Source organism: Psittacula echo, assembly GCF_963264785.1.
Source record: "Psittacula echo genome assembly, chromosome: 11".
Classification (NCBI taxonomy): domain Eukaryota; kingdom Metazoa; phylum Chordata; class Aves; order Psittaciformes; family Psittacidae; genus Psittacula; species Psittacula echo.
In genome coordinates this window covers 573,347-599,334 of record NC_137746.1, presented here as the reverse complement: position 1 = coordinate 599,334, position 25,988 = coordinate 573,347, and the positions used below count along the sequence as shown (strand labels likewise).

Sequence of the window (25,988 nt, the reverse complement as noted above, 5' to 3'; positions counted from 1 at the left end):
GAGGAGGCCACAGAGATTCTGCGAGGGCTGAAGCAGCTCTGCTCTGGAGCCAGGCTGAGAAAGCTGGGCTGGGTCAGCCTGGAGAAGGCTTCTTAAGGGGAGACCTTAGAGCAGCTCCAGTGCCTAAACTGGCTCCAGGAAATCTGGACACAAGATTGCAGGGATAGGACAAGGGGAATGGCTTCAACTTGCCAGAGGGGAGACTGAGATGAGCTCTTAGGCAGAAGCTCTTCCCTGTGAGGGTGCTGAGGTGCTGGCACAGGGTGCCCAGAGAAGCTGTGGCTGCCCCATCCCTGGCAGTGTTCAAGGCCAGGTTGGACACAGGGGCTTGGAGCAAGCTGCTCCAGTGGAAGGGGTCCCTGCCCGTGGCAGGGGTTGGAGCTGGGTGGGCTTTAAGGTCCCTTCCAACACAAACCAGTCTGGGATTCTGTGAATTCGGGTGTCTGTCTTTTTACAGGACCCATTCAAATAGGGATGGAGGAGATGGCGCTTTCTGGGCCTCAGCCCTGCACAGAGCAGAGTAACTTGAGCTGTGCTCAGCCGGGACCCGGCGTTGAGCCGGGTGTGAGCTGCCTCCCGCAGTGCCCCCACCGGCTGGAGGGAGAGAGCTCCGCACCCCGCGGCCTGATCCCCCCTGAAGGGGAACCTCCTCTCTCCGGGGCAGGCTGCACCGGGGCGAGGGGAGCCTCAGCGCCCTCCCTTGTCAGACCCCTCCCTTGTCATCGCAAGAAAACCCGATCGCACGGTGCCCGCTAAGCAGAAGGAGCCCAGACGGGCCGGCAGCAGCGGCGCGGTTCGGGAGCGCATCTCCTGGCGCGTTTCCTCCCACCGAGCCGGAGTGACCGGGACAGATCGTCCTACCCCGGCCCGGGCGCGGCTGACGGGCGCCGGAGCAGGGGCTCGGGCTCAGTGCCGCAGGCTCCTCCCGCCGCGGGCGGGGACCCTGCGGCCGCTCCGCTCCTCCGGTTGCCGCCGCCCGGCCTAGGCTGCTGGTCGGTGCTGCCGCGGCCCCTCCGGCCGGCTCCGCTCCCTCCGAGGTAGGTGCCTCCCTCGGCCGTGCTCAGCCGCGCTCCGGGGGCGTCCCAGCTCTCATTGTCAGCCGCGATAGGAGCGCAGGGTCCCGGGGACGGGCTCCGGGAGGACGCGGGCAAAGGCGGCACCGGCGGTACCAGCTCCCGTCCGTGCCGGTGGCTGCGGGAGAGTTCAGTCATCTGCTGTTTCTCTGGGACAAAGGCGATAGGAGAGTGCTCTGTACTGCTGTTACTGGCTGGTCCCGGTTGTTGAGCAGCAGCCCCCCGCCCTGAGCAGCGCTTAAGCAATAATGAGGTGTACGAGAAACTATTTCGACCCCCTCTGAGCTGCGGTCCCCTTCCGAGGAAGCGCGGTAGTGGCCCATCAGTGGTAACTCTAACCCTGCTCGCCTCGCGTGTGAAGGTCTGACCCTTACCTCAGTGCTGCTGAGCACTTTTCCTTGTTGGAGAGCACAGCCTGTCATAAAGCCCTGCCGGTGGCACTCAAGTGGGTACATATCCTGCCTTCTCCAGGAAGCAGCAGCAGAACGTTGCCCAGCTCTGCTGGGAGTGACCCCTGGGAATCACCATCAAGGAGGCGTTGGCTTTGAGGAAGGTGACCCAAGAGCGGTGGAGAGAGCTGAGCCTGGGCTGAGCACATCATGGGAGCAAACACCTCCAGCAAGTCACCCCCCTTCGATGAAAACACAGATGGTAAGAGCTCTTCCCAGTCGTTGTCTTGGACTGCAGAGTCCACCAGTGCAGAGATGGTGACTCAGTTGCCACCAGCTCCTGTGGTGGAGTTGCAAACACCCAGAGGTTTTGGTTAACCAGAGGCATATCAATGTCTGCTGCAGCAGCATGTCCTTGGTCGCCTGCAGAGCTGTGGTCCAGTGTCAGGTGGTCCTTTTGCCTCCTCTCTGTGCAGCTGGGCACTGGGAGAAAGTTGGCAGAGGTTTGGTTTTGAGATGTCTCTGGGATGCTGTGTGGTGCTTTGAAGGCAGTGAGGAAATGCTGTGCTTGTGGAGGTGGTGAAGGTTTGTTCTGGAGACCAGGCACAAGGAGGATGAGTATGAAGTGTGATAGGAAGATAGCTTCAACAATGCATGTTCCTGTCCTTGCTTTGGTCTTGGTGGGAGGGACACAGAGAAGGACCTGGTCAGCAAAGGTGGAGGTTCCCAGTGGCTGCCCCGTGGGGCAGCTCTACCCACTGGCACTTGGAGACCAGAATGAGGGCTTGGTTGGCTGGAAAAGGAGAGTACATTGCTGAGAGCAGTGTTGGAGGCCAGTGTCACTGTGCTGCCAAGATTATAGTCAGTCATTAAAAGATTGTTCCATAAATGTATTTTCTATTGCATGACTCAGCTTGCTCACTGCCATATGCATTTTCACCTGGGGCAGTAAATCTTCTAAGGCCAGTGATTTCTTATGAGAGACAGTTCTGTGCTTGGAAGGGGCTTGGTTTCTGCAAACAAAACCTGGCAGCACGTGAAGCCCTTGTGAGCCCTGTGGCAAAGGGCACTGTGGTTCCCAAGTGTGAAATGCTGTGCCCTATGGTCAGCGTGTTTGTGTCTTGCTGGGAAGTCAAGGGAAGGACCTGATCAAGAGCATCTCAAGTGGTTCAGTGTTGAGCTGTTGAGTTTCAGTGAGCTCAGAGGTCACCCTTGCACCCAGTTGCAGTGTCCAGTCTGGTGCAGTTGTGCTTTCATGGCTCTGCCCGAACTTAAAAAGTGGTGGTATGTTTTTTCTCTAATTAGTTGTGTTTTAATATACAGGGGGGGAGAGAAACTCGGCTGAAATGGAGACGTCCCCTATTCACTTTTCCATTTTCCTGGCAAATTTTTGACCAGAGACTGCATCACCTTCAATGTCACAATCTTGTCATTCAGTTAAGAGCTGCTGGGTACAGCAGGAAGCAGGACAACAGCTCCTCTACTCCATGACACTGTGGGGTCACTTCCCGGGCTGAGGCTGGTGGGAAGCAGCTCCACCTCTTCAGCTGTGTCATGGGGAGACTTTTCCTTTGGGACCTACGTAGGTGTCAACAGCAACAGCACAAGTGGTGTCAGTGCTCCGGTGCAAAGCTCAAAACCCACCTCTGCTGGTCTCATGAGCAGTTTGCCATTCCACCCAGGCATTGGGTCTGCCTCTCAGACCACCCCCCAACGAAACAGCTTGTAGAATACTCAGGCAGTTGCAACAAGGTGAAACCTTTTGCAAAACAGGGTCATGAAGGGGCTGACTTGAGGGTGGAAACATCTGGATTTATATTGTGCTGAGCGGACCACTTTATGCTGTGCAGAGACAGGCACACAACAGGGCCTGTGCTCGCTCGTTGTCCTTTGACTCTCACTCAGACACGATGCCTCCTGCAGGTTTTTCCCAGTTGCTGCTGCTGTAATTTGACTGTTTCCTGTGCACCATAAGTTTTATTTGCCAGGTGACCCCCCGAGGGGCTCCGTTTGCCTTTGGCTGAAGCGGGATGACAGTAGTATTTTTCTCTTAGTGTTTCCTCCGAGTAGGCACAGTTGTGCATAATAAGCTCATGAGATGAAAAGAAAATATAATGAACAGAAGGTTCAGTGCTCCAAGGTGATCTCAGCTCCTGATGCAGTCAAGATGAAATCATGTTAAAACTGGATTTTGTTTGTGCTGCTTCTGGGCACAGGGGTGTGGAAAGCATCCTGGGGGATGGCAGCCAGATATCCTCCCCAGCTGGCCAGATCTGTTGGAAGAAGCAGAAATAGATAGTAGGTGAGGGCAACGGTGGGGTGAGATGGACATATGTCAGTCTGTGGCCCTTTGCTGATGTCCTCTCCAGCCCACCATCGGCTGCTCTGCCTTTAAATTCCTCTGGGACGGAGAAGTGTGTTAGATCTGTCTTTGTTTCTTCACTTGGATTTGCATCAAGTTCAGGTCCCCCACACGGAGGGACTTACCTTATCATTCCTGATCTGGTGGCAGCACTTGTTTTCCTGAGGCTACAGAGCAGAGAAGGGACAGAGGGCATATGGGGATGCGTGACAAAAGGAAGGCAAGCCCTACCAGACCATGCATTGTTGTGCTGGCTGTACTGGGGTCATAGGGATGGGATGACCTGAGCCTCGAAAGCATCAACTTCCACTTGGCAGGTAGAGTTCAGGTTCTTGGCAGGGTTGACTTGTGCCCGATAAGGATGTGTTTTGGGGCTGGTTAGGTTCTGCTTTTTTTTTTTTTTTAATCTAGATATTGTTCCTTGAACCTAGGTTTAGAAATACAACCCCTGCTTCCACAATGGTATTTCATGCTTATGCTTCAGTTACTCCTTTATAGTAATTCTGTTATCTTCTTTGGCATCTTTTAAACATAACCTGTCTGAGTTGGCATATTGCATTAATTTTCCCTTTGAAGGGCAAATGCTTGGTTTTTTTCACTGTTTTAGATGCCATCAGGCAGTGAAATGAGGCTTGTCAAATCTGTAGATGTGTCTTCAGGATGAAGAGCACGTGTTTGGTTCCTGATTTGAGCACTGCAAATTTCAGTACTCTCTGGAAGTAAGACTCGGGATTGGCTCACTGTGAAAACTGGGGATGGTAGGAAAGCTAAAACAGAGGTTAAATGTGATTGTGCCTAGATTGAGAGTTAAATAAAAAGCATGCAAGTTAGTTTTCTTGTGACCAGCTCAGCTATTTATTAAAAGACAAGGACCTTCCCCTGTCATACTGAAGGGTGTCTCTGTGGTTTGATCCAGCCAGCAGCAAGACCTTTCCTTAGCTGATGGCTGCTGGGCACCAGCCTCTTGGAGAAGCATTAGCAGGATCCAGAACATTCAACTCAGTAACCACTGCCATGGTGCCTTATCCAGCAAGCAGCAGCAGGGTTTGAGCCCAGTGCAGTTAAATTGTGTTTGCTGTATGGTAATTTGATTTGCTGTTTCTCTGGATCTATTTATTGCCTGAGATGAAACACAGGCAGCTTCATCCTGGCTGATCAGAAACACTTGATATGTAGAGTCCTTCAGATTGGCCCTTACAGAACATTCTCTCTCCCTGTGTAAATCCCCAGCTCCCAACTCCATCCCCCGCCGGAGGCCAGGAGGTGAAATGCACATTCACGTTCCTCCCTCTTGTTCCAGTGCATGGTCTGCAAAGCTGCTGCTCTTCTGTCTCCCTTCTGAGCAGAATCAACCATTCTGGATGCTGTGTGGCAGCAGAGCTTTGCCCACGTCACTGTGTTTATCTTGCTCAGTGATCAAACAGCTGTCTAGAATACCACAGAGAGAAGAAGATCCAGCTGCCCATCGATGTCTTCACCTGGTATAAGTGTTTGATGGACTCAACTTGTTTGCATTTGGCTTCAGCAGGAACAAGATGAGGCTTTCATGTTTAATAGGCAGAGCAGAATGAAAACATTCACTGATGGTTCCTCGCCTGCCCTGCTGTTGACAAAGGCTGACCCAGGGAACTTGCCTTGACGGCTGAGCTGCAAAGAGAAAAAGCCGTTAAACACCAGGTTTAAACCAGCACCCAAATCTCCAAAAGCAACAGGGTATCCCTCGTTTTTCTCAGCTCTTATAGAGAAAAAGTAGAAATCGTGTAATAGCATCAAATGATTGCTCGGCTATTTAATATGTGAATGTTTGCTCTTTCTTGCAGTCACCTTTGACCATTTTGAGATATTGCGAGCTATTGGGAAGGGCAGCTTCGGAAAAGTAAGTATTTTGTGAACTAATCACCGTTTGGACAGCTGGGAATGTAATAGACTGAGAAATAGGTGAATTAGAGGCTCATGTGAAAGTAAAGAAATAAACCCCTGCATTGGCAATGAGCTTTGACCGGAGCTTCAACTCCTGGTAATCAAGAGGGAAACAGACCCTGATTCCTCATCCACACCGTAGCCATCATCTCTATTACAGGAGACTAAAATGAGAAACCAACAAATCAAGTGAGCTAACTTTCAGTATGTTGCTGGATAAGCATTTTCTGAGGTTTCCCTTCAAATCAACACTGAACGTCATGATGCAGCTTTAATAAAGAACTACAGTCAACATGAAAGACCTGGCAATTTTAAGAGGGTATTTCTGTGAAACTCAGAGTTTGCTCTTAAGCATCAGGTTATGGTCATGCATTTTATTTTAATGCTGTTAAGGAATTGCCCACTTGCATATGCCGACAGAGTTCTAGACAGTCACTTGCCGCCTCCTGTAAAGGCACACTCTGCCAGGAATGGGGTATGTGCTTTAGCTACAGAGTGTGACAGAAATCTCTAGACAGATTTACATGGTGGTTGACAGAAACTTTGCATCAAAAACTCAAAGTGTTATGGAAACAAATCTGAAAAACTGGTCTGTTTTGTTTTACTCAGACAAGGCCCAAGTCTTCCCTTGAACCAAGGTTTCTTTCAGGAATTGATGAAATACAACTACAGAAAGATTAAAATTCAAAACCCAATAGCTTCAAACAAAGCTCAAGATTCATTGTGAGCAGAATGAAACTTACCAAGAAGGTGCTGATCCTCAGTTTCTAACCTGAAGTTTTGTGATGGAAAGGACTTGTCCAAACAGTAGCTGATGTGGGAAGGATAGACATGACCAAGATTATTCAGTGCTGTTAAATAAAACGTTGACTTGTGTGCAATTCCCTGTCTTTGTGGTGACAAATTCCTTCACCTCACCTTCCCACCAGCAACGCTTCTTTGGCTGAAAACTGGGTGAGAAATTTACTTGTGACCTCCAGTGTTGCAGTGTCAGTGCGTGGAGCTGTGACTTGGTGGCGTGGACATTGCTAAAGCCCCTGGAGAACACTCATGTGACTGTTTTACCTGCCTAAATCTGCTGAGAACTCATCTCTGCTTTATCTCTCTATTTGCTCACTTAGGTCTGCGTTGTGCAGAAGAACGACACCAAGAAGATGTATGCCATGAAATATATGAATAAACAAAAGTGCGTGGAGCGCAATGAAGTGAGAAATGTTTTCAAGGAGCTGCAGATTATGCAGGGCCTGGAACACCCCTTCCTGGTTAATTTATGGTAAGATACTGCTCCTTTGCTTGCTGGCTAAGTCAGTGTGGTCAGTTAGAGATGTCTTTGAGACCCGACTTGCACATTTCTCTCCTCTGGACAAGGTGCGTCCTGCATCATGGGTCAGTCCCATGAGGCTCCTCAGCTGTTCCACTGACTGGGACTCTGTTCTTAGAGGAATCTCATTTAATTAAACAAGAAGTTATCTCCCAGACAAGCACAGGAGAGTTTATTCGTGTGTTCCCATATGGCTTCTTCCTAGGCAGGCATTGCTTGTGACCATGACCCAGTGTTATTTAATTGTGCTCTTTACAACAAGCAGCAGCTCCCAGGACCATGCAGTAAGAGCACAGGGTCAATAGCCAAGTAGTGCTTTCTTCACCTCCTGATTCTGATTTTGTGATTTGTTTTGTGCTTTAAACAGCCTTCTTTAATACCTTATTGATATTTGACTGAGCTTCTGCTAATCAGCAAAGATAAAAGCAATTTATCGGTGAATTTACTGACAGACAAATAATACCATTCAAATTCTATTGCAGAAACCCAAATAGCTATTAGGGAAATGTGTGTGTAAAAGAGTCTCCTTCCTTCGAGAGTACCTGATAAATGCAACGTACACACTCTGGTTATAGTCCTTTTTCAACCATTAGCAATGGGATTGACCATCTGAGTGATAAAAGACACACTAATTCTTCCCCCTCTGTTTGATTCAGCATGTTCTGCTGCAGTGGGGCAGTAGAAAGGAATTTTAAATAACTCTGTTACTGTTACTTTGCCAGGTTATTTTTATTAGGACGCCAGTAATATTTCAAGTGGTGTGGTCTCATACAGCACACGATGCAGTGGCAAAGACACTGTAGTTACAGAATCACTCTGGAGTGGTGGGTAATTACATTTATTGGATATTGGATTTATTTTTAGAAGGAGGTAGAACTTATCAATGCTAAACACAAAATGTGAGGCTAAACCACACTGAAGATCACAAGTCTTTAAATAACTTAGTGTTCCTTTTTGCAGCCTCCTGAAATCTGAATGCTCTTTGGTCAACTCTCATGATTTTGATAGTATGGCCATTCAGTGTTGTTCTAACCAGGGTATGAATGAGAACCATGTATCTAGACCTCCCAGAGCCTTGGACATAGCTCCAAACCTTGCACTCCTACTTGAACAAGCAGTTCCAGGCAAAACAGAGCAGCTGAGAACTAAACAACATATGGGTAGACCTTCACAGAGCAAATCAGCTGAATTTCTCTACTTTCATGTTGCTCCTGGCTTAGGGATGCCTTTAGCATTTCCTCAGCTTTCCTGCACTCTGAATGGTACACGCAGTATAAGCTTTGTGTGGAGTAATACTTTCTTTCTCTGATGCTGCTCATCACATGAGCATCACCGGCTCGTAGCCGGTTGCTGCCTCAGAGGGACACTTGGTGAACAGTTGCATCAAGTGAGGTCACTTAAAGAGGAATATCAGAGAGCAGCAGCTGCATCCCCTGTTGTGTGGAGCCAATGGTTTTATTGACTGTTATGGATCTGCAGCTAAATTAGGTAAATCAGGTATGCCAGTAGGAGCTTAGTTGCAACAGGAAATGGAGCATGGAAAGGTCATGAAATTATTATTTCCCAATTGAAAAAGTTCCAAGAACTGATGAGTATTCCCAGGGGTACCATATGTCTCATTATAACCTGTCTTTTTTCAATATACTTGAACCATGCTTACACCATTCTAGGTACTCATTCCAGGATGAAGAAGATATGTTTATGGTGGTAGACCTGCTGCTTGGAGGGGATCTGCGATACCACCTCCAGCAGAATGTGCGGTTCCAAGAAGGCACTGTGAAGCTCTTCATCTGTGAGCTGGTGCTGGCCCTCGACTATCTCCAGAGCAGGCACATCATCCACAGGTCAGCTGGGGACCTCGGAGGTGGGCTGGTGCTCGTAGGCTGCGTGTTTCTATGTAAAACACCATGTTTCCCAGAGAAATGAGCTGTAGCTCATTAATATCTGTCCTGGTGCAGGGTGGGTAGGCATCAGCGTTCAGAATTCCCCTGCTATCACACTCATAGGTATTTGCCTTTTGCTCCTCTCCCTGTACCACACAGAAAGACAAGGAATGAGACCAAACATGGCAGTTCTCTGTATGAGGTTAATCCCTTTCTGGAAATGGTGAGAGTTTCTTTTTGGTCACCAAGATTTTTCATGGCCATTGAAAGAGTATTTGAGCTCTTCCCACACACTGGGAGACGTGCAGAGTAACAGAGGAGGTAGAACTTTTCCCTGGTTGGAGAGGCAGGGTCAGCTCCAGACAGATGGATGGATGGATGGGTGTACAACTGCTTCCCGCTGGTGAACTGGGCCATGCAAACCTCAGGGGTCCTCCATAGTTTTGACTTAGTGGCTGCTAACAGGGGGTGTGAAGAGGGAGGGACAAGCAGGGGGTTAGTAAAGTTGGGAAGAAGATTATCTCATTTATAAGTATCACTTTAGACACGCATTTCTGTGGGGTGTAAAGACAAAGCACAGTACACGACGTAAAATGCTCTTGGTTGTCAGGGAAGGAACACGCTGTGGAAAGGCAGATGAAGACTGAGGCTTGTTCATGTCCATGGCATTTGGCTGCTGTTTCGAGGTGTGGAAGCAGGAGGCTGCCGGGCTTTGTGCAGAGCCCAGGGCACCAGCGGGGTTTTGGTGTGTGTGCCGAAGCCAGCCCTGCTCGGGGCAGCTCCTGCTTTCTCTGGAATCCCATGTCCTGTGCTGCTGGTTTGCTCTGTGCCTGCACAGATCTCTACCCTGATGCACCCGATCCCAGCCACCCTGGGACGTGCTCTGGTGTGTGGTAACAGGGACGTTGTGCTGGCACCTGCTCACCCGCACCAAATAATGCATGAGCATGAATTACACACTGTGAAATTCAGCCTCGCTGTCTCTGTCCTGGGCAGTGAGGGGTAAATCCTGCTGCTGGCTTGGCCTGAACTATTTGAGTGGGGCAGAGGCGTGAGGAAGAACAGAGAAGAAATCCTTCTCTATTAGTAATACATTACAACTAGTAGTAGTAGTGCTTATAGGACTGAAGGGCTAGAGGCTCAATGCTATAAGAATAAGTCTGAAGGATGATGATGATAGTGATGATCATCATAATGAGGAAAGACGCAACAGCTACAGGAGCACAGGGTGCTTGGGGCTGCAGTCCCCGTTCCAAGCTGTAAACATAGGTGGGGAAAAGGTAAAGTTCAGGCTGCAGTGTGTGCTTCAAGCAACTTTACGTGTTTAAGGCGAATCAGGCACAACAAAACATGTATGGCAGTTGGTCAAATTTGAAAATTATTTAATTAACACTGTAGTGCAAGTTGTTTAATTATCACTGTAACCCAGTGGGACAAGGGTAGATTGATAAAGTGACTGTGCTGAGTCAATTGAGCTGCAACATCTGTAATGAGGAGACAGGCAAGTGTTTGCTTGTTTTGTCTGAACAAAGCTGTGCAGAGACGGCAAACACAGACCAATGGCTGGGATTATTTCCCACGTGCATGCAGAAGAGTGGGAAATGTTTCTTTGTTTTTCCAGGGTAGGAAATGGCAGAATTAGTTTATAAAAAACAAATATACAAATAGTCAATAAACAAAACTATCCCTATTCATTGTTTGCATCATGGGAAGGATCTCACTGTGCTGGTGCAAGTCCATAGGCTTCTGTCCTGGGTTCAGCAGCAGCAGTCACTTTTTCTCCTTCTTAGTAGCTGGTGCAGCTTCAAGCAGCTTCACACCAGACTGAGATCAGAAAAGGCCCCAGTGGAAAGAAAAACAATAATAATTAAGAAAAGATTGAAAGCTGGATTAGAAACGAAAACCTTTGTGGTTCATTTTGAAACTTTGAACACACTTTTCTATCAGGGGATTCAAAGAATCCATTTTTTCCAAACCCTGTTTGCTGAAACATTTCCTAAAGCTGTTGCTTAAGTCAGTGTTTTCTCCCAGGCGTGGCATCCCCATTTTTCACTGTCAGATATGGAGCTTCCTTCCCTCTGGGCTGTTTGGCTCTAACCTGAGGCAGTTTTGCTGCACTGACAGGGAAAACCAGCTGCATACCTGAGGCCACCTGAACTCCTGATAAAGACTCTGGTCCTTGTGCTTACCTGTGTGCTGGGGATGGCACAAGTAAGGGGACTGGTATTTAGAACCCACTGGAGCAGTTTTGGTGAGAAGATGCCAGAGAACAGAAAGCTATTACACGACAGTGAGATGTCTTTTCCTGGTTCCAGGTGGGTGGGCGAGTTCAAACTCTATCTCAGTGACTGCATTCTTAAAGATAAGATCCTAAACCTGCTCATTTCCTTCCTCTGGGCTGGCAGGGCACCAGAGCAGTGCAGGGTCTGCGTCTGCCCTGTGCATGGTGCTCGGCTGCCAGGTGCCTGAGAGCAGGTGAATGGGGACTGATGTAATGAGCTCATTAAAACCAGGTAATGTCTTGTAAAGTCACTCAGGTGGATACAGTAGGTGTATCAGATGTATGCTTTGTGCCTTCAAAGGAAAGCATTGCAATAGGTATTATTACTTTGGGTTTTGTTTGTTGGTTGTTTTTAACTCAGGAACAAAACCTGTGGGGACCCGTGTGTTTCTAAACAAAGATGTTGAAATAATTGCATTTTTATTTAGTAAATGGGGAACATACAGTACTGAAAGAGATTAAGAAGTTAACAGGAGAAGAAAGAGAACAAGAAGCTCCAACATTGTCAGTGGACTGCCTGAGTGCTGCTAGTCCAAACCACAGCAGCCATCACAGCCATAGCCCTGAACCACCCCTCTGCTTCTGCTCCTTGATTAGTCATTCTCTTATGCCCAAATCAAACCCTGCAGGAGTATCAGAGCTGAAGAGCCCCAGCAAAGACACCTTCTCAGGCACAATGTCTCTGGAAGTGAGTCCCTCTGGAGCCTGGGCTTTCCTAAAGCATCTGCAGCCATGTTCCGAGTCACTTCTCTAGGCTAATGGCTGTCTCTCCTCTGCCTTTTCTCTTAGAGACATCAAGCCTGACAACATTTTACTGGATGAGCATGGTAAGTGTCACTTCCTTTGTGGTCATGCTTATGCAGAAAAGCAGAGTCAGAACCAGGATATCCAAGGTGAAGTTCAGCTTATCAATTTTCCTCACTTTGTGTTGCTCAGTCTCAGCTCAGACAGGACCAGGACCATCCTTTCATACTTTGGTTGCTGTCTTTTGCTTTCTGAGTGGCAGCATCCTGTACCTTCAGGGCACTGGGCACCCTGTGATGCAGTGGTGTTTATGAGGGTGCCTTTCGTCCACACCTCCTCAGACTGACTGACCTGACAGCATCCCAAGACCAACACCTTTTCTGTGCCTGTGGTTAGCTGCCTCGCAGACCTTATTTTAAGACCTTCATAGCTCTTGCTTTAAACTTTCTCAAAATATAATCATTTGAATGGAAATGCTCATGTAATTGCAGGCTGAGTGTGATGTAGGCTCACAAATAGAATGAATTATGGCTGAACAGATAATCCTTTTCAGGTATTCAGATTCAGGTATTTTCTTTTTCCTTGAGCATCTGGCATTGGGAGGAAGCTCCAAAGAGGATTTGAGGTGGGGGATATTAGAGGTGTTGTTTTATTTTTCCCTTTGGTCTTAGTTTAGGAATGTCATCGCTTCAGAGGCTGTAATGGAGGTGCTGAAGCTCCTGAGGAGCGGCTGTGGCTGCCGCGTGTGACCAGGGTTGCCTGGCAGCGCCCGAGCCCAGGCTCTCCCGCTCTCGCCTCCGCGCTGGCTCATGATTTATTGAGGAGCCGTCAGCAGAGCTGCTCCCGGCCTCGCTGCTGCCCCGTGCACGGACCGGTGCAGGGACCCGGGCCCCCTCCCGCGGGGTCCTGCTCGGCCCGGTGCGGGGCCGCTTGCGGTCAGCCCCCAGCCGCGGGTGCTCTGGGGTCACCATCTCCCGAGAGCCTCTGTGCCCCATAGGACGGGGGGCCAGGCCACCCGGGAGGGATCTGGGAGCCCTAGCACCGCAGAAACATAGGTCAGCATTCCCAAAGAGGGCAAAAAGAGGCTTGTCTTTGCAGTTGCATTCAGCTCAGCAGGATGTAACCTGCAAACTTCTGTAATGACCCTGCAATTTAGGCTGATTTTGAGCTTATTCTCTGCTCACTGTGATGCTTTAACTATCTGCTGCAGAGGTTTCAGTTATTTTGTGTGGATTTACCCCTGACTTCAGTGTCCTTCTGACTTTGACTTGTAGTATTTCTCTTCTTCATCCATGGCAACAAAAATGCATCCTCTCATGCATACAGAAAGCTTTGTGTACACACGATTCGACTCTTTTCTTGTCTCCACAGCAACTGTTATTGTGACATTTTTATCTATAGTTAGCCTAGATTGTGCATGTTTTCCAGCATCTCTTTCCCCATGGAGCAGAGCTGCAGCTCCCCATTCTCTCACTTCAACGTTCAGCAGGCTTTCACAACTGGTGTTTTGTGATCACAAAACACATGCTATCTGTCAACATCAGTTCTTTATAATGTTCTTGATCAAGACCAGTCCCCAGGGAGTATTTAAGCACCCGAAGACCTTCAGCAATCAGACTTCAGCCCTTAATTTTTAGATTCTTCTTGCCCCCTAACTCTGTCCTTTGGCTCTTCCTCCTTTCCAGCTGTGAAGTACCTCTCCAGCTGTGACTCCTGTGTCATGAACTTGGCACACACCTCATGCCTTTGCCTCCGTCACCCTGTTTGGTGACAGTCTGTATTAGCATAGCAATTTCAGCTAAGAAATTAAAGTGAGGCATAAATAAAGTGGAATAGTGGGGAACTGTCTTTCTCTGCAATAAATAAAGCAATTGTTCAACATCAACAACTGGGATCAGGTCCCACAGTGAAAAATCCTCAGCTGCTGACCACCTTCAGCAGTCATTCCAAGCACAAAGTGACTTCCTCCTGTAATGAGCAGTCGATTTGGCTCAGTGACAGCACAGCTCACCTGGGAATACAAGAATATAACAGATGGCAGTTTCCAAGAACTGTGACTATTTCATCAGCAGGTTTTGGCCATGTCACTTGCCTAATAAAGTTGAAGAAAAGCTCAGTTTTATCTCTACTAAAACTGAGAGGGTTTTTTGGTTTTTGGTTTTTTTTTTTTTTTTTTGCCAGAGCCCTGTAATGCCTTTGCTCGGTATTATTTCTTGAGGGCAGCACTAAAATGGATGAGTTCCTGCCAACACAGGCACTGCATGCACAGCCCATTTGCTCTCATCTAAGAATGTTACAGTACAGTTTCTCCAAGAGCCTCCATACTCCACAGCTCCTAATGTCTCTGTTTTCATATTCTTTAAAATATTACCTTAGTTGAATCTGCAGAAGCTTTGTAATTTTTGTTCAAAAGATGATCTGGAAAGATGAAAGAATTATGTAGTAAGAGGTGCGGAATATAATTAGAAAATTCTTTGCCTTAATGCAGAACCACAGGCTTGATCCGAAAGCTTCAGACAGACAGGATGAGCTTGGAAAGGATGCAGTGCCTGGAGCACAGCTCTGGCTGCACTCAGAGGTGCTGACCAGTCAGGAAAACACGAGCCTTAAACCCTGACTCTGAACGCCAGCAGAGACACCCATCGCATCCCTCAGCCCACCCACTCCACAGCGCTGCAGTCGGTGTTCCGCCTGCTCACACGCCTGCAGCCTTCCTCCTCGGCCCCAGCGGCTTGGTTTGGTCATTTCCCAAGTGAGCTGGTTCATAAAGCCTGTGATTTATTTGAATTTAATAGTTTAAAAGAGACATCCAGAGAAAGGCATGTTCGTGCTTGGAATAGCAAATTCTTTACAAGTCTTTGTGATTCGTCTTCAGGAGAACAGCTCCCCACAATGTGGAATGAGAGCTAGAGATGAAAGAAAGCAATGCAAGGACAGAGAGGACACATCCAGACAGGACAGTTGTGGGTCATTCTTTCCTCTCAAGTACTCTCTAATGATTGCTACCTGCTCTTTAGCAGCAGATGCAGTTTAAGCAACAAGGAGGGACATGGGCCCTGACAGATCAGTCAGATTCCATGTGAGAGGTGAGCCCTGACAGCGTTTTTAGGTGAAATCATGAATTTAACTTTTATTCCCCAGATTTTCCCTAGCTAGATCAGGTATTTGCAGCAGGGAAACTTGTATCACTATTCTTGAATAAGACATGTATAGCCACAAACCTAAAGATTTACTTAAATGTTTCATAGCATCCAGAAGAGACAACAGGAGTTCATTGGCAAAGCATCAACTTTCAGACACATAAAGGTGATCTTATTCTATTTACCTCATGAACTAAAAAGAGTGAATTTCTAGCTGTTGAAGCTAACAACTGAGGGCAGTGTTGTAGCATCTCAGTCAGTAGAAGCCACTTTAATTTGATCTCTGTGGTTAGAGGAAACGAGCAATTCAGCCACCCTCTGTTATTGCAGAGAAAGGCAATGACTGCAAAACACCAGGTACAAAAGACCTGATGTTTTGATAATGAGCCCACCTTTGTCAGGGTGAACAAGTTCAGTGCCTGGGAGGATGATGAGGTCTGGAAGAGCAAACCACCTGCATCTAATCAGAAGAATTGGGCTGAACTAACCCACAAGTTTCAATGAAGTGAAGCCAACCTCATACTGATCACCTGCACTGTTCAGGATGATTGCTATGCTCACTGATACCAGTTTAGGGCATAAGGAATAATAAATTTAAGTGCTTGGGAAAAATAAGTGGAACTAGAAAAGCAGGTGAGAAGTAGGTGGAAGCATTTCCCTTCTCATCCCTGCAGACCACATCCACCTCATATTTCCTTTCCTGTTTCCAGGTAGCAGTGACAGCAGAAAACGTTCCTACACCCAGTGGAGGGTTTGATGATGTTTGAATTTCTTGCACAAGGCTCTTTTGCTTGGAACAAAAGCATCAGTTCCATTCCAGAGACATCCTCTAAAGATGAGAATGGAGAGTGCTTAGTTCCTGGGAACCCCAAAGGGCAGTAGATAGAAAGCCAAATATCAAGGATTCCCCCCCAAAAAAAAAACATGATGGAATTTTTTCTTTGTGAGAAGGTCAGTTCTCTTTCTCCCCAGATTTAGGAAGCCCCAAACCAATCATCATTTAACAGCTTCTTGGAGAACTCCATTGTTTTGCTCCCCAAAAGGTAGCTAAGGGGATGTTTGATGTAACCAGACACATCTGTGAGCTGCTTCCTGCAAGCTGAAACATACCAGTTCTTCCACCAAAATATTTTGCTCCTGTAAACTCTTTTCCATGGAGTATTTTATTTAAAGGTTGGTTCAAAGCTGTTTATCCTGTGAAGTTAAAGCAAATCAAGTAAGACATTAACCTCTGTCTTTCAGGACACGTGCACATCACCGATTTCAATATTGCCACAATGCTGACTAAAGAAATACAAGTCACCACCATCGCTGGCACAAAGCCATACATGGGTAAGAACCACTGACAATTGTGTGTTCTTCAGTTGCCATTTTATGGCCTTCATTTGGCAGCTGTGGTGGGAAACAGGTCAAGTCCTTTTTGATGGGAGTTCAAACTCTTTTCCCCCCAGTATGCAGCAAAATGCATTTGTTAGAAGTGGGAAACAAGCTCAAGAGGTGCTGCAGGGCAACATGACAGGAATCCCTCCCCAGTAACACCCTGATGCAGCTGGAAAACATGCATACATCTACTGATTGCATACAACAGACCAAAGCAAGCTGCTAACACAGATTTTAGAGCCACTGTGCCATACTGTACAGCATGGTTTTGATTACAACAGAAGACAGTTGCACTCGTGAGATCTCAGAGCATTTCACAAGCAGCAGTCAAGCCATGTAATGATGGTGGAATGCTCTTGCTGCCCTTGCAAAGGAAAATGAAGCACAGAGGCTTGTATTTGGTCCCTCAGTACACTAGCACAAGTCTTACAGTGCTGCATCACTAGTGATAATTTGAAGTTTTATATAAACTGGCTGCTGTAAAAACTAACATTAGGCTGGTTAGACCAAGCAGTGGAAGTAGGACTTGCTGATTTCCCAAGCCACAGCATTGCTTGGCATGCAGGGAGGACCCGTCTTCTAGTGTCAGGGTGCTGCAGTGGAGAGCATTGCTAGCACCAGGGAGAGATGAGTGAGGCTGTAGCTCTAACCTCTACCCCAAGGACAGCAGCAGGACAGGAGGGCAATCCTGGAGCAAAGTGACTCTGGAGCGGGTGGATGCCTCCATGGCAGCCTTCAGCCAGCTGCAGGAACAGTTTTCATAAGCAAGGCAGCACGCACAGAGCGCTTGCTCTCGATGCAGACCTTGCCTTCCTGGTACTCCAAATGTGCATTTTTCTTTTCCACTTTTTGAGAGTAATACAGAAAACTGACTTATGGTCACTTATTGTCTAAATCAGCAAAGCAGCTGACTTTAAATCAGCAAGAGCCCCACTTAATACTTTTTACACAAGCACAGTTAATAAGCATAAAGCAAAATAACACTGACATACCTGGGAGGAATCAGGGCTAGAGAAGGCAGGTAATGGGCCAGAGAGGAATATTCTGAGCTGAGGCTGAAAGAAGCTGTGCAAACACAACACAGAAAGGTCTCTGTAACTGTAAAGTGAAGTTTTCTAACTAAAGCAAAAGCACTCAAAACCATTTCTATACAACTAACACAACTCCTCCCACAGAAGTTACACACTTTCATATGCAGCAATGCTGCCTCTGAGAGCTGAGTAACAGAGAACACAACCTCCCTGCAGCTACTGCATAGCTGAATCCCTTAGGGCAATCTCCTGGGAATCCCCTTTTTATCCAATGGCCAAGCTGACCTCCCACCTTTGCATCACAGGTGCAGTCATTTTGAAAAGGAAACATGCACCAATGAAGGCTTTGCTCTTGGCTTGGTTTTTTTGAGCAATTCTTGCCCCCAGCTCACATCAAAATCCGATTGCATTTTTTTTCCTCTTACTGTCAAAAGGGAAATTTATTGGCTAAGAAAAACCATTTCATTCTGTGCCTCCACCCCCTCCCTATTCGCAGGCACAGAGGAGCCAGAACACTGGCTTTGAACACAGTGGAAGATGTTCCATGCTGTGCCACTCGCACGCGTGGTCAGTCAGCAGGGTCACGTTTTGAAGGTGTATCTCTTATCATGGCTAAGCTGGCGTGCTGGGCACTGAGTCCGGCTGGCTCACACCGAGAGCCTGGTGCCAGGCAGGACGCCGGCGGGGGCAGCAGGAGCAGCGGCTGTGCGGCAGATGGCAGGGGGGAGATCTGGGGCTTTGCACCCATGGGTGTCAGCTCTTCCCCCCACACCGAGGCACCTCGGTGTGGGATGTTTCCGCACTGCGAGGCCAGGACAGCAGCTGAGGAACCCGACATGACTGGAAGGTGAATTGCTGCAAGGACCCGTGTGCGTTCTGATCTGGGCCCACCTCCGCGGTGTTTCATGCAGGACTGTGCCACCAGCGCTGCCGCTGGTTTGAACTGAAAAGCAGCAAAGGTGTGGTGAAGGGAAAGGTGCGAATTTGTGTCCTGGTAGAACAGGGCTGCTCCCTGGGGCACACACGAAGCATTCTGGTGCCTCACCTGAGACTGCAGCAAGGCAAACTTTCCTTTTTCTGTGTTCTGCAGCACCTGAGATGTTTAACTCCACAAAACCCACTGGCTATTCCTTCGCTGTGGACTGGTGGTCACTGGGGATCACGGCCTATGAGCTGCTCCGGACCCGGGTATTGTGCATGCAGCTCCTGTTCCCATCCGTCCATCCATCCATCCATCCCATTCCTTAAACACTCTATTGAAAAGGTTAATGCTTTAGAACAGGGATGAAAGGCCCAAGGCAAATTCCAGGCTTTCAGGGTTATCACAGTAAAAGAAACAGAGCCACGTCTTCACCAAGGTTCTTGTGATCACAGCTAAAAGCTTGGAGGAACTGTCGTGATACAGAATAGCATGTCACAACAGCTCCCTGCTGCATTCAAGGGCCTCTGAGTCGATGTAAGCTGGGCAAGGCAAATGAGCAACAACTCTTCAAGTCTGGGCTGCAGTATAATTTACTTTGAGCTCCCATCCTGCAGGAAAAAAACACTTGGAAAACAAATCTCATTGCTGTAGTAATAAGATTGAGCAGTTTGAGCAAAAGCAAGCTGCAGCATGTAAATTAATAAAGAACAATCCCTGCCTGCCATGTCAGTGCTCTGCTGCTACCTCTGGTAAGGTTGGGAGCTGTGTAGGCAGATGATGAGATTTGTGGTTTGGAAGTGCTGTGTAAAAAAAGAGGGACAGAATTATTCAAATTGCATTCTTCTAAGCAAAAGGTGTTTAAAATCATGTGAGGATAGGAAACTGCTGTGAGTACGGCTACGTAGAATAAGCTTTTAAGAAACGCTGTCATCAGTCTTTGCAGAATGCTTTATAAAATGCCTTGATTAATCTATTTTAAAGAACAGATTTTCAAATGGTGAGTGATGAAGTTAGTGAACAGTAAGGGGTCACGGTTGTCTGACCTGTTGGGTAATGAAGGCGGTGTGCCCCTGTGAACATATTAACATAACACTTGAGTTTTCCATTGGTAATGTGAAGTGAATGGCAGGACTGTTCATCACATTGATTTTTGACTTGATGGCCCTGTTTCCAGGGAGGGGAGCAGAAGTGCTGGTTTGGGTTTTGCCTCCCACCTGTCCTGCTGTTTAAGGATCTAGTTGTTGTCACAGTTCTTGCTGACATTATTATTTTGTTTATTTCAACTGCGCTGCGATCACACAGGGAGAGACTTCCAATGGGAGGATGGGGAATCTACAAAGAGGCTTCATTTGAAGCTTCTTTGCTCTAAAAAAGATATCCCCAGGGGTCTGAAAACCCAGATAAATTAAAATGCTTTCTTGGTGGCACTTTTCCCAGAGGCCGTATCACATTCGCTCCAACACTTCCACAGATGAAATTGCTCATGTGTTTAGGACGACCACAGTGATGTACCCTGCTGCGTGGTCCACGGACATGGTGTCGCTCATTAAAAAGGTGAGGGCAGTGTGGGAGCGGAGGGCTCAGGGCTGCCTGTATCTGGGCACTGAGCCCCTCATGCTTTGTAGCCTTTGCAGTCATTGCAAACTGTGTTCAGATCCAGTCCAGACAACCTTCAGGTGGCAAATGTCCAGCTTTCCATGCTGCAGCTGCACTAATATAGTAACCAGCTGGCAGTGCTGCATCCCCGACTGATGGGGATGGAGTTTGTGCTGACAGGCACGGCTGTTGCTAATGTGGTTCCTCTAAGGATGCAGGCAGACTTTGCTTTCACTGTTTCTCCTACAACTTTGTCTCTCTGAAATGACATACCATAGAAATAGATATTCATATGTGTCAATAAATCCGACAAAAAAACATGCCTTTTTATTTAAAAAACCCCACATTTTTCCCAGTAATTAAAAGATTTGCAAGAAGTGCTGGTGCTGTTGAAATCCTTTGGTGCCATGTGCTTTATGCACCACTGCAATTATTTTTTAATAACGATGCTATCAAAATTGCTTCAGAATCATTACTGGAACCATTTTGAAGCTGGAATCATGTTTGAAGTGAAGCCACATCTTCAGTAAACAAAACTATGGCTTGACAGTGTCAGACACTGTTTGCTTACAGTGGCAGCAAAGCTGGAATAGTGAACACTGCATAACAGCACTAGCTGCAAGTTTTGGAAAGTATGTAAATAGCTTTCTAATTTTCAAATGCAGGCCATGAAGTAGCACTTGCTGCAGCTTTCACCTGGCCTTTGTTCCAAATGTTTTGTAGAAATATTTTGTTATCTCAAACTTTTTCACGAAAATGAGACATCAGTTCTTTGCTGAGACAGAACCATGGCATATTTTCCAAGAAGAGAATTGAAGAATATCTCCATTTGCTTAAAATTAAATGGAACTAATATTTTATTAGGCCTAGCAGTAATACGGGGTATTTACTGCGGATGTCCTCTGTGTTATGTTGGAAGCATTTGCCCAGCCCATGACACAGCATAGGCTCCTGTGTGAATGAATAATGCAATGTCTCAGTTATTTAGATTTCCAAGTGCTCCATGGCATGGGGTTCAGCAGCCAGATGCGTTAGACATGAGCCAGCTGTGCTTCCATCCCAGCTGTATTTGTTACCGTTCAAGGCAAGCTCTCACTTGCAGCAGAGCTGCATTGCAGGTGCTGGGACCGGAGCACGGGGCTCCGCAGAGGGCACGAACTGCAGGGACAGGAGTGCAGCGCTGGCTGCCCGACCCAGCACAGGACAGGGGCTGGGGGCTCCTCATCCACCTCTTCCCGGGGGGGTTTGGATCATCTGGGTTTCCTGCTACATCTTTGGAGTGCGTATTATCAGGAGTTTATGAAACCAAGTCCTTGAACAGAGACAAACCTCAATTATTTCCTTCCACACAAGTAATTCCTAAGGCAAAATAAGCTGTGTGAATGCATTATTTCACATGGGAATTACACTTATGAATATTCCATTACTAGAGTGAGAAAACAGAGGATGTTTACAGATACAGTATTAAATTGGGGACACAAAGGCATAACTTTAAACTCCCCATTCTGAAACCCTTTTAACCTTGGACAAACTGTTTCATGTTACTGCACTGCCTCAATTGCCTGAAATGGGGATAAAAGTTGTTCATAAAAACAAGAGTTAAAGGCTGTGAGCCCCTCGCACATGCTGGAGAAGGGTATCTGAGTCAGAACAAGAGAGGAGGCACCAGTCAAAGCGGCAGAGTTAATGCAGTGTCACTGGTGCTGTGTGTCCTGAGCCCATCCAGCGGAGTGTCTGAGTGTCCAACCGGGACGGGAGCGGGCGGCTAGACCCCAGCACAATCTCTGATCTCACATCTCAGGGTCTCACTCTCTCATCTCTTCTGTTTAATTCTCACTGCAGTTGCTTGAGCTGAACCCTGAGAAGCGTTTTTCTCAGCTGAAAGATCTCCAGGACTTCCCGTATCTGTTAGACGTGAACTGGGACGCTGTTCTCCAGAAGAGGATAATGCCAGAATTCATTCCCACGGTAAGGAACTGGACTTTTATATGTGTTACAGGCTGCAGTCTGTCCTCACACCAGGCACCAAGTCACGGGAGTTCTCACAGATTTCCACAAGAGAATCAGGTGTCACAAGGGATAGGGTAAAGAGAGGCATGGGCAGATTTCCACTTTCCTGTGTGTGTAATAAGGAGTAATGGGGAGCAACTACGAAGTGCGGGTGCTCCAGAACTGATCTGCTCTGTTTATAATAGTCCCAGAATTTCTGGATGCAGAACTGGTCACAGCAGGTGAAGCACACGCTGACAGCCCTCATGAGCAACCTGCGCTGAGCAGCCTTTCTTAGCTGCTTCGGACCTGCTCTGGAAAGGCAAAGACCAACCACCAGACACAGGCTCCCGAGCAGCCTGGAGATCACCCATCGGTTCAGGAAAATTGTTTCTTCCTGTCATGGCTTTCCTGAACAAGTCCGTTCTTTGTAGTAAAATAACAAGTGCAGTAGATTAGAGTTTCTCATCCTTTTTTAATTGGATTGAAAGCACAGAAGTAACATAACCCTTATGGAAAATAATCAGACTGTTGGTGCAGAGTTACTCTGGTTTTCAGCCAAACAAAAATTGGGCTAAACTATGCATATTTGTTACATGCATGTGTTTTCCCCCTCTGTAGCTGGTTTTCCCTGGGGTGGGTGCACATGCATTGCTTTAAAGCCAGGTCTGCAGGCTGCTGCTGCACTCCTCCCCAGCACAAACACACCATCCCTCACTTCAAAGCAGCCGAAAGGCAGAGCAGAAGCAGGGAGCATGAAGCGGTTAATTGTCAGCCCTCAGCAGTGTCCCCAGGCTGAAGGGATGATGGAACGTGGCAGCAGTGCAGGAGGTGCCCTGCGTGTGCAGAACCGTGGGTTCAGCTCAGTTTTGCACAATTCAGCTCCTGGAGGCAGTCCAGAGACTCCTCAAGCCAGGCTCTGATCACTTCAGGGCACCTCTCCCCTCTCCAGAAAGGCAGACTGAACTGTGACCCAACCTTTGAACTGGAAGAAATGATCCTAGAATCCAAACCTCTTCACAAGAAAAAAAAGCGCTTGGCTAAGAAGGACAAAGACACCAGCGGAAGCAATTCCTCCCAGGTGAGAGTGAGCAGGTACAAGCACGTGGTCAAGAAGTCTCTCATTTTCCAGTTAAGCTGATTGCCATCCAGCAAGATCACAGCAAAATGTATAAACGGACCATTTTTTTCCCTTGTGACCAACTTTATTCCCAAAACTCTTCTGCATCTTCCCTTTGGTGGAAGGCAGCACATGTACACATGGGTTTTGTATGAGGAGAGTCTTAATGCCCTTCTCCCCACTGCAGTGCTAAAGATGCTTTTTATATCTAAATGCTTTTTATACCTAAATATATTTATACATAGATGCTTTTTATACCTAAATACATTTATACGTAGATGCTTTTTATACCTGAAGATACCTATATTGCCTTGGAATTCTCCTTGTAATGTCTGTGTCAGCTGTGAATCTATTCCTCGTCTCTCTATTTTTCTATTTGATTGTGAAAGGCCTGCCACCTGCAGAAGCACCTGGAGATGCTCCAGAGGGACTTCATTGTTTTCAACAGAGAAAAGTAAGTACTGGTGCAGAGGCAGCACAAGAGATTCTGTTCTTGTCAAAGCCTTTGACAGACCTGGCTTTGGGCTCCCGGTAAATGCCGCCCATGGGGTGAAGGCGCAGGGTACTGCAGGTCTGCCGGGACCCACGTGGCATTTCTGAGCTCGAGGTCCCAGCCTGCACTGAGTGCCCCATCTGTGCGGGCAGGTGCTCAGTGCAGGGCTCAGTGCAGCCCTCGTGCCAGGGAACTGTATGCTCCCAGGCAGTCACATCATGGTGTGGGCCATGGCACTGCCTGGGCTTTCCCCCACAGCAAAACCATCCCTTTCTCTCCCTAAGGGCAAGACACCACCACAACAACATCCAGGAGACCCTGCCACTGGCAAAGAGCAAAGGCACGTACAAGGAGGACAACCAGAACGACAGCCTCTGAGCACACCCGCACACCTTTACCATGCTGGGACACCAGGCCTGCCCACTGCTGCCAGGACCCTGCCGAGTGCCTGGTGCCAGGCGGGAGTTGGGGCACCCACTCCCTCTGCTTCCACCCTACAGCCAGTGGATCCTGGTCATGGGCGGGGAGGCTGTGGGTGCTGCCCCTATGACTTGCCACAGTCAGTTAGACTGAGATCCTGTTATTTTGCCTGTCTTGGTGGCAGGAACGTGACTCTGTGAAATGGATGACACTCTTCATTCACCCTTTGGGTTGGCTTGCCAGCATCACAGCCTTTGGTGCTGCCAGCAGCATGACCGAAGGGCCACACGTGCATTGCTTGTAGAAGTGGCATCACTTGTATCGCTCCTGGTGACAGCAGTGTGGGTCCAGGCTCTGTGGAGGTCAGAACACCCTCATCCTCACAGCCAGTTGCTCTCAATGAAGGAGAGTTCACTCTCAGCTGCAGGGTCTCCACCGAAGGGTGGCCTTTGCTTACAGACACCTCCTGTGAGCACCCCGTGTGTGGGCACAGAGGGCTGGAAGTGATGATCAGCTGGGAGGAGACAGTGAAGGTTTCGCATCCATCTCCCCCTCTCCGCGCTGGTTCCTGTGCTCATTCCTCGCAGATCAGGGCTGGTGTGCCGGCTGTCAGAGCACGCAGGCAGGGGTGGAAATGAAGAGGCAACAACCAGGCACTGGCGAATCACCAGCATCCAGATGCTTTTCCAGGTCAGCCTGAAAAACCCATTCACCACCACATGAAACTGCTGCAACTCACTGACTCTGATGGGGTTCAGCTTCCAACACCAGAGGTGAATTTGAATTTGTATTTTTATTCTCTTTACTATTTAAATCATGCTTGATTTAAGCAGCTACTATTTGCAGTAGCTGTACTCCTGGTGCAGTCTTTGCCAGGACTGAGAACGGCCAAAGCATTCTATTATGGTAATGCTGGGAAAGATGCTGTTATTTAAATGCTTTGGCAGATCTGAGGTTTCACCTCCTGATGTGCCATTTTTCCTATTTTCAGCAATATAATGAATGCATGGGGAACCATTTACCTCCCGTTTACCCAACGGTGTTCTTTGTCTCCCCTGTGCTTTCCTCTCTTTCTGACTAAATCTGATCAACTCAAAAAAATATCTGAATAAAACCAACAGCATATGAAAGGCTCAGAAGCCAGTGTCACTTCTGAGGTCACTCGCATAGCAAGGCAGAAAGGGCAGAAAGCACGCCTGCACCCAGGGCAGGGCATCACCCATCCATGCAACTGACACACAGCACCGAGCAGCTCAGCCGTAGCTGCTGCCCAAAAATCAGTGCCAGTTAAGTGTCTTCACTTTGTGGTCCCTCCAGTGGTGGTAGTGGGGTGTCCTGGAGTGGGGCAATGCTGGGGATCCCCTGCCCCACTCCCTCTGTGCTGGGAGCTCTGGTGTTTGCCTCTGAGCCTCCACCCTCATGGCTCCAGCCCCCCAGGACATTCTGCACTGCTCTCACCCACAGCAATCTCTAACAGAGATCTGAGTGGCACAGAATGTGGTTGTAGGTGGTGATGTTAACAGGCAGGGTACAGGGAGGATGCTGGCACAGCAATGAAAGCGCTTCCCCAGGCTCAAGGGGTCTTGTTCTGGCTTGTGCCATGCATCCTCTTCCTGAAATGGGGCCATGGCAGTACGTACCTTCACTGCTGCACAGTGAAGATACAAACTCCCCCAGTTTTAGATGACTACAGCGGTTTCTTTTGCTCTCATCACACAAGGGTGCAGGTGAGGGGACACTGGTTCAGGGCTGCAGCACTCGCTATGCAGCATGTCCCTATTTCCTCTGCGCAGCCAACAAGTACTCCACAGGCACCCGGGTTGAGGCACTGCAGCACCACCACCTTAATCTACATGCTGCAGCCTGGTTTCATCTGCTCAGGTCAGGCTCTTGGCACAGGTGCAGAACAGTGCATTTGTGTGTG

The 25,988-nt window shown here is 47.9% G+C and overlaps 1 protein-coding gene across 1 annotated transcript; it reads left to right on the top strand.

The window, feature by feature from the left end:
- Positions 1-1,672: 1,672 nt before the first annotated feature.
- Positions 1,673-24,022, top strand: STK32A (serine/threonine kinase 32A; the record flags this gene model as incomplete). The annotated part of the gene is made up of 12 exons (XM_080627292.1): positions 1,673-1,724; positions 5,645-5,700; positions 6,866-7,017; positions 8,736-8,909; positions 12,019-12,056; positions 16,356-16,445; positions 18,615-18,712; positions 19,884-20,000; positions 21,885-22,010; positions 22,984-23,112; positions 23,541-23,605; positions 23,929-24,022. 12 exons carry the CDS (start codon positions 1,673-1,675, stop codon positions 24,020-24,022), a joined length of 1,191 nt encoding a protein of 396 aa, XP_080483418.1.
- Between the last annotated feature and the right edge of the window lie 1,966 nt (positions 24,023-25,988).